Raw genomic sequence first — 14,186 nt, forward strand, 5'->3', positions numbered from 1 at the left:
AAACGAATGTTCTGGGTGGATAGCCATACCCTGTCACCGACTGAAAAACTTGGGAGTCATTCTTCTCCTTTTATCATAGAATTTCTTGGAACGAGTGGTTGCTTTCTTTAAATTTATCTTGGTCTGTTCCCAAATAGCGGAGAAGTTACGAAACCGAGAGTCCACCGCCGGAACTTCCGAAGATGAGATTTGAGAGAAGGTGGGTAGTCTAGGATGGCAGCCATAAAGAACAAAAAAGGGGGAGTTAGAGATGGCCTCATGGAAATGGTTGTTATGGGCGAACTCGGCCCAAGGGAGAAGGTCCACCCAGTTGTCTTGGTTACTTGAGATAAATATTCTTAGAAACTTCTCTAATTCTTGGTTGGTTCTCTCAGTAGCTCCATTGGACTGGGGATGATATGCGGAAGAGAAGTCAAGCTTAATCCCGGATTTATTGCAAAAAGACCGCCAAAATTTTGATATGAATTGTGATCCCCTATCGGAGACAATATGTTGAGGACAGCCGTGGAGGCGAAATATTTCTTTAATAAAAATATTGGCTAAGGAGGAGGAAGAAGGAAGGCCTTTAAGAGCAATAAAGTGAGCTGTTTTAGAGAAGCGATCCGTGACCACAAGCACCACAGTACAGGATTTGGAAGGAGGAAGGTCCGTGATAAAATCCATGGAGATCTGTGACCATGGGTAATCAGGAATGGGTAATGGGAGCAAGCATCCATAAGGCTTCTTCCTAGAGGTCTTGTGTTGAGCACATTTGGAACAAGCAGCAACAAATCTCTTCACATCTTCCAGCAAGGAAGGCCACCAGTAACTTCGGGACAATAAGTCCCAGGTCTTGCGAATGCCGGCATGCCCAGAGAAGAGTGAGTGATGAGCCCAGTTAAGGAGCCGGGTGCGTAGATGTGGCAAGATGAATGTTTTGCCCGGAGGACAACCCTTTTTCAGGTGTGTGGCTGCCAATACTTGACATTGATTTACAATGAATTTATTATCTTCCGAGGATTCCATGTCAGCTGGATCAAAAGAGCGAGATAAGGCATCTGCCTTCGTATTCTTGGATCCTGAGTGAAAAGTGATGTTGAAATCAAAACGTGAGAAGAATAAGGACCACCTTGCTTGTCGAGGGTTTAGACATCGAGCAGTGCGTAAGTAAAGCAAATTCTTATGGTCGGTATATATGGTGATAGGAAATTGCACTCCTTCTAGCAGATGTCTCCATTCGGAGAGAGCCAACTTGATGGCCAGGAGCTCTTTGTCGCCAATCCCATAATTCCTCTCAGCAGGTAAAAAGCAACGGGAAAAGAATCCGCAGGGATGAAGTTTTCCAGAAGGGCATCGCTGTGATAGTATAGCTCCTGTGCCAACAGAAGAGGCATTCACCTCCAGGACAAAAGGACGTGAACAATCTGGCTGTTGAAGAATGGGTGCAGATGAAAAAAGAGACTTTAATAATATAAAGGCTTGGATAGCCTCAGTGGACCAAATACCAGCATCAGCAGATTTACGGGTCAATGCTGTGATGGGAGCCACAAGAGAAGAGTACCCTTTGATAAACTGACGATAATAGTTGGAGAATCCTAGGAAGCGTTGAGTGGCCTTAAGGCCTGAAGGTTGGGGCCAGTCAAGTATGGCTTCCAATTTCGTGGGATCCATCTGTAGACCGGTGCCCGAAATAATATATCCCAGGAAGGGAGTTTGTTTCTGCTCGAAGGTGCATTTCTCCAATTTGCAAAATAGATGATTTTCTCAGATACGAGAGAGGATCTCCAATACATGAGTGCGATGGGATACTAGATCTTGAGAAAAGATGAGAATGTCGTCCAAGTAGATGACTACGGATTGGTACAAGAGGTCTTGAAACAGCTCATTCATAAAACCCTGAAAGATGGCCGGGGCATTGCATAACCCGAAGGGCATGACCAAGTATTCAAAGTGGCCATCTCGGGTGTTAAACGCTGTCTTCCATTCATCCCCCTCCTTAATGCGTATGAGGTTATACGCTCCTCTGAGGTCAAGTTTAGAAAAGATGGTGGCACCCTTAATCCGGTCAAATAATTCGGAAATCAGTGGCAGTGGATACCGATTTTTAACGGTAATGGGATTCAGGCCTCTGTAATCAATGCAAGGGCGGAGGCCCCCATCTTTCTTTTTTACGAAGAAGAAGCCAGCCCCAGCTGGGGAGGCAGACTTGCGGATGAAGCCCCTGTTTAGATTTTCTTGGATGTACTCCTCCATAGCCTTAGACTCTGGGAGGGAAAGGGGGTAAACACGGCCCCTGGGAATGGGTTTACCAGGTATCAGATCAATGCCACAATCCCAGATTCTGTGAGGGGGAAGTCTAGTGGCTTCTTGTTGACAAAAAACATCAGAGAAGGTTTGGTATGGTTCAGGCAAAAGAGTCACAGGAAATTCTTGGGAACGTCTGGGACTATTCGGAGGAACCACTCTCTGTAGGCAGTGAGAGAAGCAGGACTGTCCCCAGGACAATATGTGACCTGATTTCCAGTCCAAGGTGGGGGAGTGGAGACGAAGCCATGGAAGTCCTAGGATGACTGGGTTGGTAGATCTTTGAATTACTAGGAAAGAAATATTCTCCCGATGAAGCGCTCCTACCTGAAGCAGTAGGGGAATAGTGCGCACCAGAATGGACCCCTCAGGAATTCTTTCCCCATCAATGGCCATTAGAGAGATGGGTTGTTCCAAAGCTTGTGTGGGAATAGCAAATTGTTTAACTACCGCGGCCGAGATGAAATTTCCTGCGGCTCCGGAATCAAGAAGAGCCGACTGCGGGAAAGTCTTTTGTCCTAACTGAAGGGAAATGGGAATAGACAGGCAATCATTACTACTGGGAACTGACTGACACTGAGAAAAGAGCCCCAACGATACAGCTCCTGAACTTGTTAGGCGCTGTCGTTTCCCGAGCGTTTAGAACAAGAACTCAGAAGATGGTTGCTCTCTCCACAATATAAACACAACTTGTTTCGAAATCTCCTCTCCCTTTCTTCGGCTGACAGGCGGGTCCTCCCCAGTTGCATGGGCTCTTCAGGAGGAAGAACAGGGGTTTGGAAGTTGGGGGCCAAACGAATCATACTACGCCGAGACTGTTCCTTCTCGGAATTACGTTCCTTGAAACGCAAATCAACTTTGACACAGAGGGAGATAATATCGTCCAGAGACGTAGGGAGTTCCTGAGATACCAGCTCGTCTTTGATTCGGGCTGAAAGGCCCTGCCAGAACGTAGCTACTAGGGCTTCATCGTTCCAGCTAAGTTCAGAGGCCATAGTTCTGAAGTGGACCGCATACTGTCCCGCAGACTGGTTTCCCTGGCGGAGACGTAATAAGCCGGAAGCGGCATTGGACACCCTTCCTGGCTCATCAAATATTTTCTTGAAAGTGGACAAAAAGACGCTGAAGTTATGTAGAATGGGGTCGTCCCTCTCCCATAAGGGGGAAGCCCATGCTAAGGCTTGACCGGACAATAACGAAATCACATAGGCCACTTTTGTTTTTTCGGAAGGGAAGTTCCCTGGTAAAAGCTCGAATTGTATGGAGCATTGATTTAAAAATCCTCTGCAATACTTGGGGTCTCCATCGAACTTGGGTGGGTTAGGTAACCGTAACTGTGAGGAAGAAGCTGCTGCTGTGGCCTGAGGTACAGGGGCCACTGCCGCCCCAGGTGATCCACCAGCCACTAGGGTGTTCAGGACAACATCCAACCAAGTAGATAAACTATTGAGAAATTTTAAAAGTTGCTCTTGGTTAGCTTCTTGCTTATCCATCCTTCCTACTAAATGCTCCAACAGATCTTTAGCTGTGGTATCCATGGTCAGAGCAAACTGTAACAGATTCTGGATACTATATTACTAATCTTGATTAGCGCTGGCTTACCTGAGGTGCGGAGTCTAACGATCTCCCCGGTGTTCACCAAGAATCGCCGCAAGGCGGGGTGGGCTTCGCTGCCAGGAGTCGCAGGTCACGGTCCCCAGGTTCGCCCCAAGATGTAGTACAGCGGAGGTAGCGGAGTTAAACAAGCCGGTTCGGTACACAGGAATGGAGTCAGGCAGAATCAGAAGGCAACTCGGAGTCAACAAGCCAGGTTCGGTACACGGGTCACAAGAATAGGAGAATGGTCAGCAAGCCGGGTCGGTACACAGGGATAGGAGAACCAGGGAAGTCAAACAGGCAGAGATCAGCACACAGGAAGACACTGAAAACTGGAAGACACTGCAATCCACGAAGAACAGGAGCCAGGAACAGGTAAGTGTTGCTCTGACACTCAGCGAGTGCCAGAGTGAGGTTTTTATGCTGAAGGGGATTCAAAATCCCCGCCTCTGGGTTGTGGTCATGTGACCGCCTCCGGGTGCGGTCACGTGGTCCTGGATGCGGAAGTGCGGCTTCTGAACGGAGCGGCGGGGATCAGGTAAGTCCGTTACAAATTCTAGGCAAGGTAAATCAAAAGTTAGCCCCTATACCTGGGAGGTGAGTGCATCAGATTTTAACTGCATTTTAATTGTGCTTAAAGCATATAGGTCAGTTAAAGTGAGGCGCCCTTAACACTGGAATGCAGGCTTAAATGTTTTGTTGTATGAACCAATAACCCATGTTTTGATTTTGCTAGCTATACACAGGACAAGTACTAACAACATCTGTCTTTTTGTAGGATAAATCAACAGCATATAATAAATAAGAAGTACCAGCTCAGCAGTCAAAAGAGGCAGATTAAAGAACTTTTAAACTGCTCGAGTTATCAAAGACCATTGTACACAATAGTTTCCATAATTGCTTTATAGAATTTCAAGCCATAGTAAGAAGAAAACTGTTTATCTCATCAATGTTTGCTTTGCATTTAATGATGGAGGTGGAGCTAAAAAATGGCAGTTATCAGTGGTACCTATAATTTTATCATTTACAAAAAAAATAAAATGACTACCACTATAAGTCTTATATTTTGATATAAACACTGCACTTTAAACATTTTGAGAAAAATTATCTTACTGGCCCGATTTACAATACAGGACATTCAAATTTATGTTTCCGTCAGTGACAAAATGGTGATCAATGCACAACATTACAGTTAAAACATTTTAGCATCACCGTGGATTATATATTAACAATTAAAGAATTAAGAAGTCAACAAGTCTTAAAGTATATAAGAGGGATAAAATTTACCTTCTAATGTCCCAATAATTTAGATACTAATAATTTGCTTCAACTAAATCTCATCAGCAGGGTTTAAGGAAGCTGCTAGTAACCTATCTTCCTATGAAGTGGACTATAATCCATTTTCATCTCCTAAAACACAATATTTTAGACAACTCGAAACACGAAGAACGAAAACAGAAAATATGGCCATATTAATGACATTTAGGTAGTGACAGAATCAGAGCTATTTGAGGCTAGGCACATCACTTACAATACTTAAATGAAACACGACTGCAAAAAACTGCATCCGGGGTTTGGTCTTGTGCATTGGTTCACTATGTGCAGAATGCAGCTTGAAAAATGTAAAGATAGGGGTCACTGATCCCTGTAGTGAACGCATTCAATCTTCACGATCATTATCAAACAGATGACAGAACATGAATACTGCCTGCCTATTGAGGTCAGTCAGACATGTGAAATAATGAACATGTGTGTGACCTCAAAGACAAGCAATTATGTTATCAAATCACCTTTTGCACAAAATAACTGGTGGTTGCACTTTTAATCCAAGAATTAAAAGATTCAAAACAAAATCAGGTAACCAGGCAGTGGTCAAGTATATAACAAGCAAGGAGACCTTCAAAGTAGTGTTGTACAAGTCTAACAACATGCCATGTAGACAGAGAAACAGATCTTAAAACTATCAGCAAGATTTTGTCAGGGTTACCTCAGTATGAAAGTGGAATATCTGAATCAAAGATGTAAATCAGCAGAATAGTTAACCAATTAACACATATTTTTTTTTACACTTGTTGATGAATGGGGCAAGTTTAGCTGGAAACTTTTTTTGATGCATTTAATCTTCCGTAATGCAAATCAGCCACCCCCAAATCTTTCAGTACTGTAGTGCCAAAAAATACACACAAATTACTGTTCCACATTGGTTGCCTACATGAACACGGTTATTGACAAAAGAGCCACTCAAGTAACAATGTAAAAAATAACATGCAATACTGGAGACACACTGTTAAAAGTAAGATATTACATATGTATCTTACATCAAAAACAACTAGTGGAAATAATGTATGCTTAAAAACCATTTAAAAGGTGTGATATTTCCTTTGGAAAATTCAATGCTGACTCTATATACCATATATACTCGAGTATAAGCCGACCCGAATATAAGCCGAGGCACCTAATTTTACCACAAAAAAATGGGAAAACTTATTGACTCGAGTATAAGCCGAGGGGGGGCTTTTTCAGCATAAAAATTGTGCTGAAAAACTCGGCTTATACACGAGTATATACGGTAATAATTATCAGTTACTGGAACAGACATTAAGCCAGTAAAATACAACTCATTTTTTTATATATATATATATATATATATATATATATATATATATATATACACACACAATGAAACAAGCAAGTATTTGAATTATGTATTTTGTACTATGTTCTTATCTGCTTAAATTCATTAACTGTGATCTGAGGCGAGAGATCATCTTCCTGTTTGATTTTTTTGTAACATTGTGCGCTTTAGCAACACCTTCGTACCGAGACACCATTCAAGAGACAATATATGTGAAATGGTCAATTAAATATACCAATAAAGACGGAGACTGTATACCCACGAATGTTCTGGCATCATTGAGACCCCTATTAATAGATACCAAAAGTTACTTGTACCATTCTGCATGACTCTTGGCCACATGGCTGCTACATTTACAATTAAAAACTAAAAGTTTCCATGTAACTTACAAAATTACAGTTCTTCAATGCAAATGCATCTTGGGTCCTGCTGTGTGCCTAGCCTCAAGGAGTGGGCCTTCGCCAGCCTGGTGCCGATTTTCATTATAGCAGGGGTACGCCATGGTTGTGGTTTCCCTGTTACAGTGGAAACTAGCTCAAGCAGTCTAGAGCTGGAGCTGGTTGAGGATTTTGGAAGAAGGCGCACTTTGATTATTTGGTCTGTAATTCAATACCTTATTTACTTGTGCTGCATATTTAATGAACTGAGATAGTCACTATAACAAATGGACCTTTGACTTAGTGTCTCTTAGTTAGTGACACAGTATTAAATCTCCCACTATATTCAAGCTTGTTTAATTCAGTAATGTGATCATAACATTTTGCTTTTGGTTAGTTTGTAGCACTGTGCTCTTTACTGTGGCACATGGATTATGACTGTAGGTCTGTACTTGCATAACTGCTTTCACAGTGCACTTTACTAAAACTCCAGTTATTACTATTGGCATACTTTGATCATGCGTTATATTTTGGTAGAGCATGATGTTAGCGAAAGTTAACATTGATCTCCGACAATACAAATTATCTGTTTTTCGCACTTTTCAGTTTGATATTTATATCTAGTCTAATGTCATTTTAAATGCTTTTAAGACACTTTTTTCACATTTTTTGATACACGTAATAAATATTAGGTTTTTCTATATCTTACCTTTAGCAGTATGCCTCCAGCATTTGACATTTCTATAGTGGTATAATACATTTGAAAGGCAAACAATTAAAATAAAGAATTTCAATTGATTCTTCCTCTAGTTGGATATGAAATTAGAAGGCACAGTCACAAAAAGGAGATTAACGAGCTTGAATAGATCAAGCAAGTACAAATATTAAAGATAGCATAAGCTGCATTTACAAGTTCGGTAGTATATTTTCCCAATGGAACATTTATTAATGACTGATCCTCCACCAATAAAAGATGAGAATTCCCATGTATCATGCATCATATACTGAGACCCAGCTTGTGATAGGAAATGACTGACACGCATCGCACTGTCTCTCAACTAGGTAAGTGTTTCTTACCTAGTTGAGGGTCTATGGCAAGTTAATCAAAGTGCATCATGCATCCATATTGTAGATTGCAGCATAAATGCCTGAAGCACTTTGGATTTCACCCTTTCAGTCCTTTAAGGACTTTGATACAAGTTAACTTTCTTTTTCCAGTGTAACTAGTAGTAACACAAACGCCACTGAACCAGCAGAATAAAGTCCAATAAGCTGGTTGTCTCTCAAGTCAATTTGGTTTTTTTGCAACCATTTCTGCAACCAACATAACCAACACTTCATACCTCTAGCAACTTGGCAGTTTGGTTATAATCTCATACCTTTATGAAGCATTACATAATGAATGTCTTGGCAGAGACTGAAGGTTTAACAGTTTTACAAGCTGGTATAACTACATAAGCAGGGAGCCCTATTTGGCATTGTTGCCTTTTGGGCCAAAATAGCTTTCAACATCTTTGTATTACTATTCCATTTAAAGTGTACCTTCCAGAAAGTGCTTTTACAAGTCTTCAGGAGCCACATTCCTTCCAGAACACAGACATGTAAACAAATGTTGCAGATACACAATCACATTGATCACTGTTTATACTTTTATGTTACTTTCGTGGAACAAAATGTCAAACATGGCCCAGACAATTCAGTTCACTGGACAAGTGTTATTTTGTCATGTTTTGTTCTGAGCAATGTTTCACATTACTTCCCATGTGAACAGTATATACATGTTGGTATATGGTTCAAAGATCCTGCAAGCAAAATTTTATAAGCAATGTCTGTCTCCCAATGAGAATTTTTGCTTTTAAGTATGAAAATTCCATACAACAATCTGTATGCAACTCAGTACCACATACAGAAAACATACTAAATTGGAGGCCCTATATATGGTAACTATCTATATAATGGTAATTTATAATGAAAATCATGCACACCATTAACACTTGTGAACAATCTAATTACTTGTGAAAATGTTCATCAGTTTCCTCAAGATGTAGCAGGATCTCCTCAGCACATTCAGCAGATGGTGCATTGGTCAATCTTTCTTTTACACTCTGCAGCAGCTGTTTAACCATTGACTGGAGTGAGATTTCATCCTCAGCTGAAAAACTAGCCATCATTCACAACCTGTCTTCACACACATATATGGCTGGAAGCTGCAGGGTATAAAAATGCATAAAAGAATAATTAATTGTGAGACAGTTTCATAGAAAACATTTGTTTCGTGGTTACAGCTTCGTCCAAACATGCAATATAATTTACAGAACATTATATTGATTAGTGATACTTGTAGCATGAGCAAGTACATTACTTAAGTGTCACAAGCGATAATGTGGATGTAAATGCACTGGGAAAGTTTAATAGTTGAAGCGGTTTGCGCTAAACAAAAAAAATCCGAACTAATGCAAGCATTAATAATAGGCAAATAATAAATTGTTAATATATACAATAAAAAACGTTGACATAAAAAGTGAGCAGAATGCTAGCTCTGCCACCTGAGCTGAATTAATGCTGAACTGAATTAAAAGGCATATCTATTTAAATCACGCATACAAATACACATATATTTATCATCCATTTAAGTCTGAGGAAAGGTTTACTACTGTGTGTATGAAAATATCTCCTTTACTGCTAATATCTTCAGTTCCGATAATCTCCTAAACCTTTCACATATAGATTTACGAATGGCTGGTAATTTTAAAACTCCATACATAATGCACAACAAAATCGTAGTTAAACTTCTTCTGATTATGGCAATCATGCAGACACTTATGCATTAGGAGATCACACCATTTAAATCAGGTCTAAACTGAGAAATGCCTATGAAGAGAATCATGAATATGTACCTCTTCTGTCCTCAAAATGATGTTTATAACCAATATATTACCAGATCCATATATCGATCATAAACATAGAATACATTGCAAGCCAGCAGTCCGTGTCCAGGTTCCAGTCAGCAGTTACTATGGTAACACCATAGTAACTGTGACAGGAGGCGCCCCCTCCACCGCCGGCACCCGGAAGTAGAGCCCTGTGCCGGAACCATTAACCACACTGACTGTCAGTCTCTGACAGCTGGTGTTCTGTGCGGCTTACTTTCGTTAATAAGCGTCGGGTACCAACACCCCCGCACTGCTGCCAGCTCCTGGAGGCAGTGTGAGTGCCCATGCCACGCCCCTGGTATAGTAACTGTTCCCATTGGTGTGACGTGGGCGGAACACCTGGAGCAGGATTCCCAGGGCTCCAGCGGGAGTGGTGGCTGCCGGCCGGGAGATTAGAATAACGTAACTACTAACTATAAGAGATGGGTGTGAATAAACCGTTCATGTCAGTACAGTTTTAAAGTGAGAAGCTTTAAAGATAATACACTACACTTATGTTACTTGATTTTCATAAAAATGTCCCTTTTACATAGAAAAACTCCTTTATTCTAAAATATTGTTAAATCCTCAGTAAATAAAAAAAACTAGAGTGGTAGCTCTTACCTTAGCAGTTACAATGCTGAGACTAATGAGAACTTAATATTTGTTTACACTCGCTAATAAGTGAGGATATTCATCAGCAGCAGCAGCTATTTATATAGCGCCACTAATTCCACAGCGCTGTACAGAGGACTCACATTAGTTCCTGCCACTCTGGCGCTTACAGTCTAAACTCCCTAACATACACACACAGACTGAGAGATTAAGGTCAATTTTAATAGCAACCAATTAACCTAGTATGTTTTTGGAGTGTGGGAGGAAACCGGATCACTTGGAGGAAACCATGCAGACATGGGGTAAGTATGCATCTTACCTTTACATTCAGAGTGATCAAAAACACAATTAGCAGGAATTTTGCAAAGGTGGGAAATGTATTTGTCTAATAATCCTCCCTACACTGTAGAAAAGCAAAAGAAACATAAATCCACAAACATTATTTAATACCAATTTAGACATGCATATGTAATACCCCTTTCACACAGAGGCATGGACCTGGGAATAACGCAGATCATATATCTGTGAATGCGGCAACCTGGGTCATGCGACCCGGGTCCGCAACCAGGGTTATTCCCGGGTTGGAGCTGGATATGCTGCGGTATGAAAGGTGTTCCCGGGTTCAGTTATTAGAAGCTCATTGGCAGGGTGGAAACACTTTTTAATAACGCATTCTACATACTGCAGAAAGACAGAAAGGAAGGGGTGTTGAATTGGCAGGACGCAGAGAGAAATACTGCCTGTCAGAGGGGAGGAGGATATAAAAAAGCAAATTACTGTCACAGTGAAAGATGCAACTATTTATGGGAACATTGCACAGATAATGAGAGACCAGGGGATGAAGTGCTCACAGCGCAAATTGTCAACAAGCTCAAGGCCGTCGGAATGCAATACAGCGAAGTGCATGACCACAACAAAAAGAAAATTGGCAATGGCCGCATGGAGTGGCCATATTATGATTTGTGCAACGTTGTATTTGGCAACTCAGCCCTATCCAACCCTATTTGCCTTTCTTCATCAAGCTGTGCTAACATTAGTGTAACCCCTGAAAGCAGCTGTGCTGGCTGGCCCTCGTCAGAGATGGTGGCTGAAGAGAGACAGTATATAATAGTGAACATGATTCCTATATTAATGAAGACCTAGGGAGTAGTATTGAAGAAGCAGCGGAACAGACCGATACACAGTCTTTGCATTCTAACAGTAAGTTAACTCCCTTTGAGGCCTACGTATTAATAATGGCTTCACTGTTGTTCTTATTTGTGATACGTTTTGCACTGGATATTTTCAATCATAATGAAAATATCCACGCTATATAGATATACCCCATTCATACTGCACCAAAATCCCGGGTTTTTCCCGGGGCGAGCTCAAACGACCCGGGTCTTGGTGCAGTATGAATGGTACAAATCAAAAATCCCGGGTCTAAAAACCCTGTCTTCAACCCGGAATTTATCGAGGGGTAATTTCCGGGTCGGACCCGGGTTGCCTGCACTATGAATGGTGCAACCCGGGTTTTTCGACCCGGGTTGCACAGAAAACAAGATGATTGGCTGTCTGCCTGTCTCTGGAGGATTTAAAGCAGGAGAATACAAAGAATGTATATGAAAAGAAGGGCAGTTTACAGAAATTTTATTAATGGCTATTACATACATAAATATAACATTGGGTATACATGATTGGAGATATATAGAGAAGGCATACCATCACTATTGTACTTTTTTATATATATAAATCATGCTAATAGATAGAGTATATTTCCCTTTAAAGGTTACTTGTCCTGATTAAAGTGCAGTGCTGTGTATTTATTTGGGTGTCTGATGTAGCTGATATCCCACATTACAGAGGTACAAAGTCTGGGAAATACTAGTTGTGTGAAAGGAAGCAAAGTTCAGGTTTTTCTGCCAGGATTTAAACACTGGATCAGCATCCAGTCTTCATTTTTCAGCCAATGAAAACTGCTCTTGTGATGACTCCCACAAATTGCCAGGGCACAGACTTGTGCAGTATGAATGGGGTCAACCCGGGAAATTCCCGGGTCCGAGGTGCAGTATGAATGGTGTTTCTGAGCTGGGACGCTCCGAAACCCGGCTTGAAAAACCCGGGATATTGCCGGGGCGGCAGTATGAAAGCGGTATAAGTGTTAGCGTTTTTGGAGGACTTGAAACTGACCATGCACATGCCTCCCTAGCGTTACCCTAACTGCAGATTTTCTGTGTTATTATTAATATTGTTGTTTTAATTTTTTTTCAGTCTACACCAGTGGTTCCCGAAGTGTCACAGGGGTACCGCGGCCAGGGCTTCTTGTCCACCGGCAAAAGACGGAGGGAAAAAAAAAATTACTAATCCAGCGGCGCCGGATCATCCTCCTCCCTCCTCACTGTTCTCTTCTCACTGACTGTCGGGCGTGACGTCATCATCTCCGACAGTGTTAGTGAGGACCAGCAGCAGAGGGGAACAACAAGAAAGAAGACAGAAGAAAAAGAGGAAAGAAGGTCAGTGGGCACAGTAAGTAAAGGAAAGAAAAACAGCTTTGGGGGACACTGTGTGATCTGGTGAAGGGGGGACACTGTGATATTTTGAGTGGGTACATTGTGATATTGTGAAGGGGTGCAGTGTGTTATGGCAAAGGGACACAGTGTTATATGGTGAAGGGGCGCAGTGGTATGATGAAGGGGCCTAAATACTTCTTACGTTATTTTGACCCAACTTCTTAAATACGTTACTACCCGGTAATTATTTTACCTTCAGGGTGGTTTGGAAAAATTAAGGAGACCCTGAGGGTGCCTCAAACTGAGAAAATTTGGGATCCTCTGGTCTATACTGTTCCACCAAGGAAAAAGAAAAACACAGAGATGGAACAAGCCACTAAAGCAATGTCTACCATGTTGGAGCAGCCAAGGGAGATGGATTTGGCTATGTAGGCGTAAAAAGATGCCTATCTGAAGAAGTTCTTGGAGCATGAACGGGAGTAACAAAGCAATTTTATGGCTCAACTTATAATCATGAATGAGCGTATCAGCAGAGAATATAGAGAGCGTCAGATGTCTTTCCTAGATCATTTGATTACTAGAGTGCAAGGCACCACACTACATCCACACCCTTCCCAACAGTATTCTGCGGCAAGTTATTCCAATTACGATGGAGGCCCAAGTTCTTTTGAACTCGGCACAATGGACACTCCTCCCAATACTCATGTAAAGATGTATCGGCAGTTTCAATAGTTTTATTTTTTTATAAAAATATTGGTGATTTGCAATTGTGGAAATCATTCCAAATGTTTTGTATTTTAAAAACATTTCTTATTTGAAACACATGGTACATAGGGTATTGTGTACATAAGCATATTTACAATTAAACACATTACTGTTTTCCAAGTAAACTTTGTTAATATAAATGATCTACACCGATATGAAGTGCAATTTTGCACAGTTGTAACTTGATAGCAATAATAAAAAAAAAGGTTTGCAAATACTAAACAATGTGCCTTAGCAGTCATTCTTAATGACGTCTATGTGTCCAGCATTTCTGTCATGTTACAGTAATAATGTTCCGGTTGAGTTCAGCACTGTTAGGTCGTTCTCCCTCATAGGTGACTGCATCTAACTGACTGTCAGGCAGTTCAGCCTCATCATCATCACCATTTATTTATATAGTGCCACTAATTCCGCAGCGCTGTACAGAGAACTCACATCAGTCCCTAAACCGTTGGGGCTTACAGTCTAAATTCCCTAACACACAGTCACTAGGGTCAATTTGTTAGCAGCCAAT

At 41.3% G+C, this 14,186-nt stretch overlaps 1 protein-coding gene and 1 long non-coding RNA gene across 2 annotated transcripts in view; one reads left to right on the forward strand and one right to left on the reverse strand.

Moving 5' to 3' along the window:
• The window catches only part of TBC1D32 (TBC1 domain family member 32), a 200,042-nt gene extending 189,866 nt beyond the window's left edge, over positions 1-10,176 (reverse strand). Inside the window, exons 1-2 of the mRNA XM_075202997.1 lie at positions 9,789-10,176; positions 8,905-9,098 (exon numbers count right to left, since the gene is read on the reverse strand). Of these exons, the coding sequence (XP_075059098.1) occupies positions 8,905-9,062 (158 nt within the window). The 5' untranslated portion in view covers positions 9,063-9,098; positions 9,789-10,176. The remainder of the gene's footprint in view (positions 1-8,904; positions 9,099-9,788) is intronic.
• Positions 9,993-13,891, forward strand: LOC142144321 (uncharacterized). Its single transcript, XR_012689684.1, has 3 exons — positions 9,993-11,618; positions 12,669-12,923; positions 13,167-13,891. It is a non-coding gene; the product is annotated as an uncharacterized LOC142144321 (long non-coding RNA).
• The last annotated feature ends 295 nt before the right edge of the window (positions 13,892-14,186 follow it).

This window comes from Mixophyes fleayi, chromosome 3, assembly GCF_038048845.1.
Source record: "Mixophyes fleayi isolate aMixFle1 chromosome 3, aMixFle1.hap1, whole genome shotgun sequence".
NCBI classification, from domain to species: Eukaryota; Metazoa; Chordata; class Amphibia; order Anura; family Limnodynastidae; genus Mixophyes; species Mixophyes fleayi.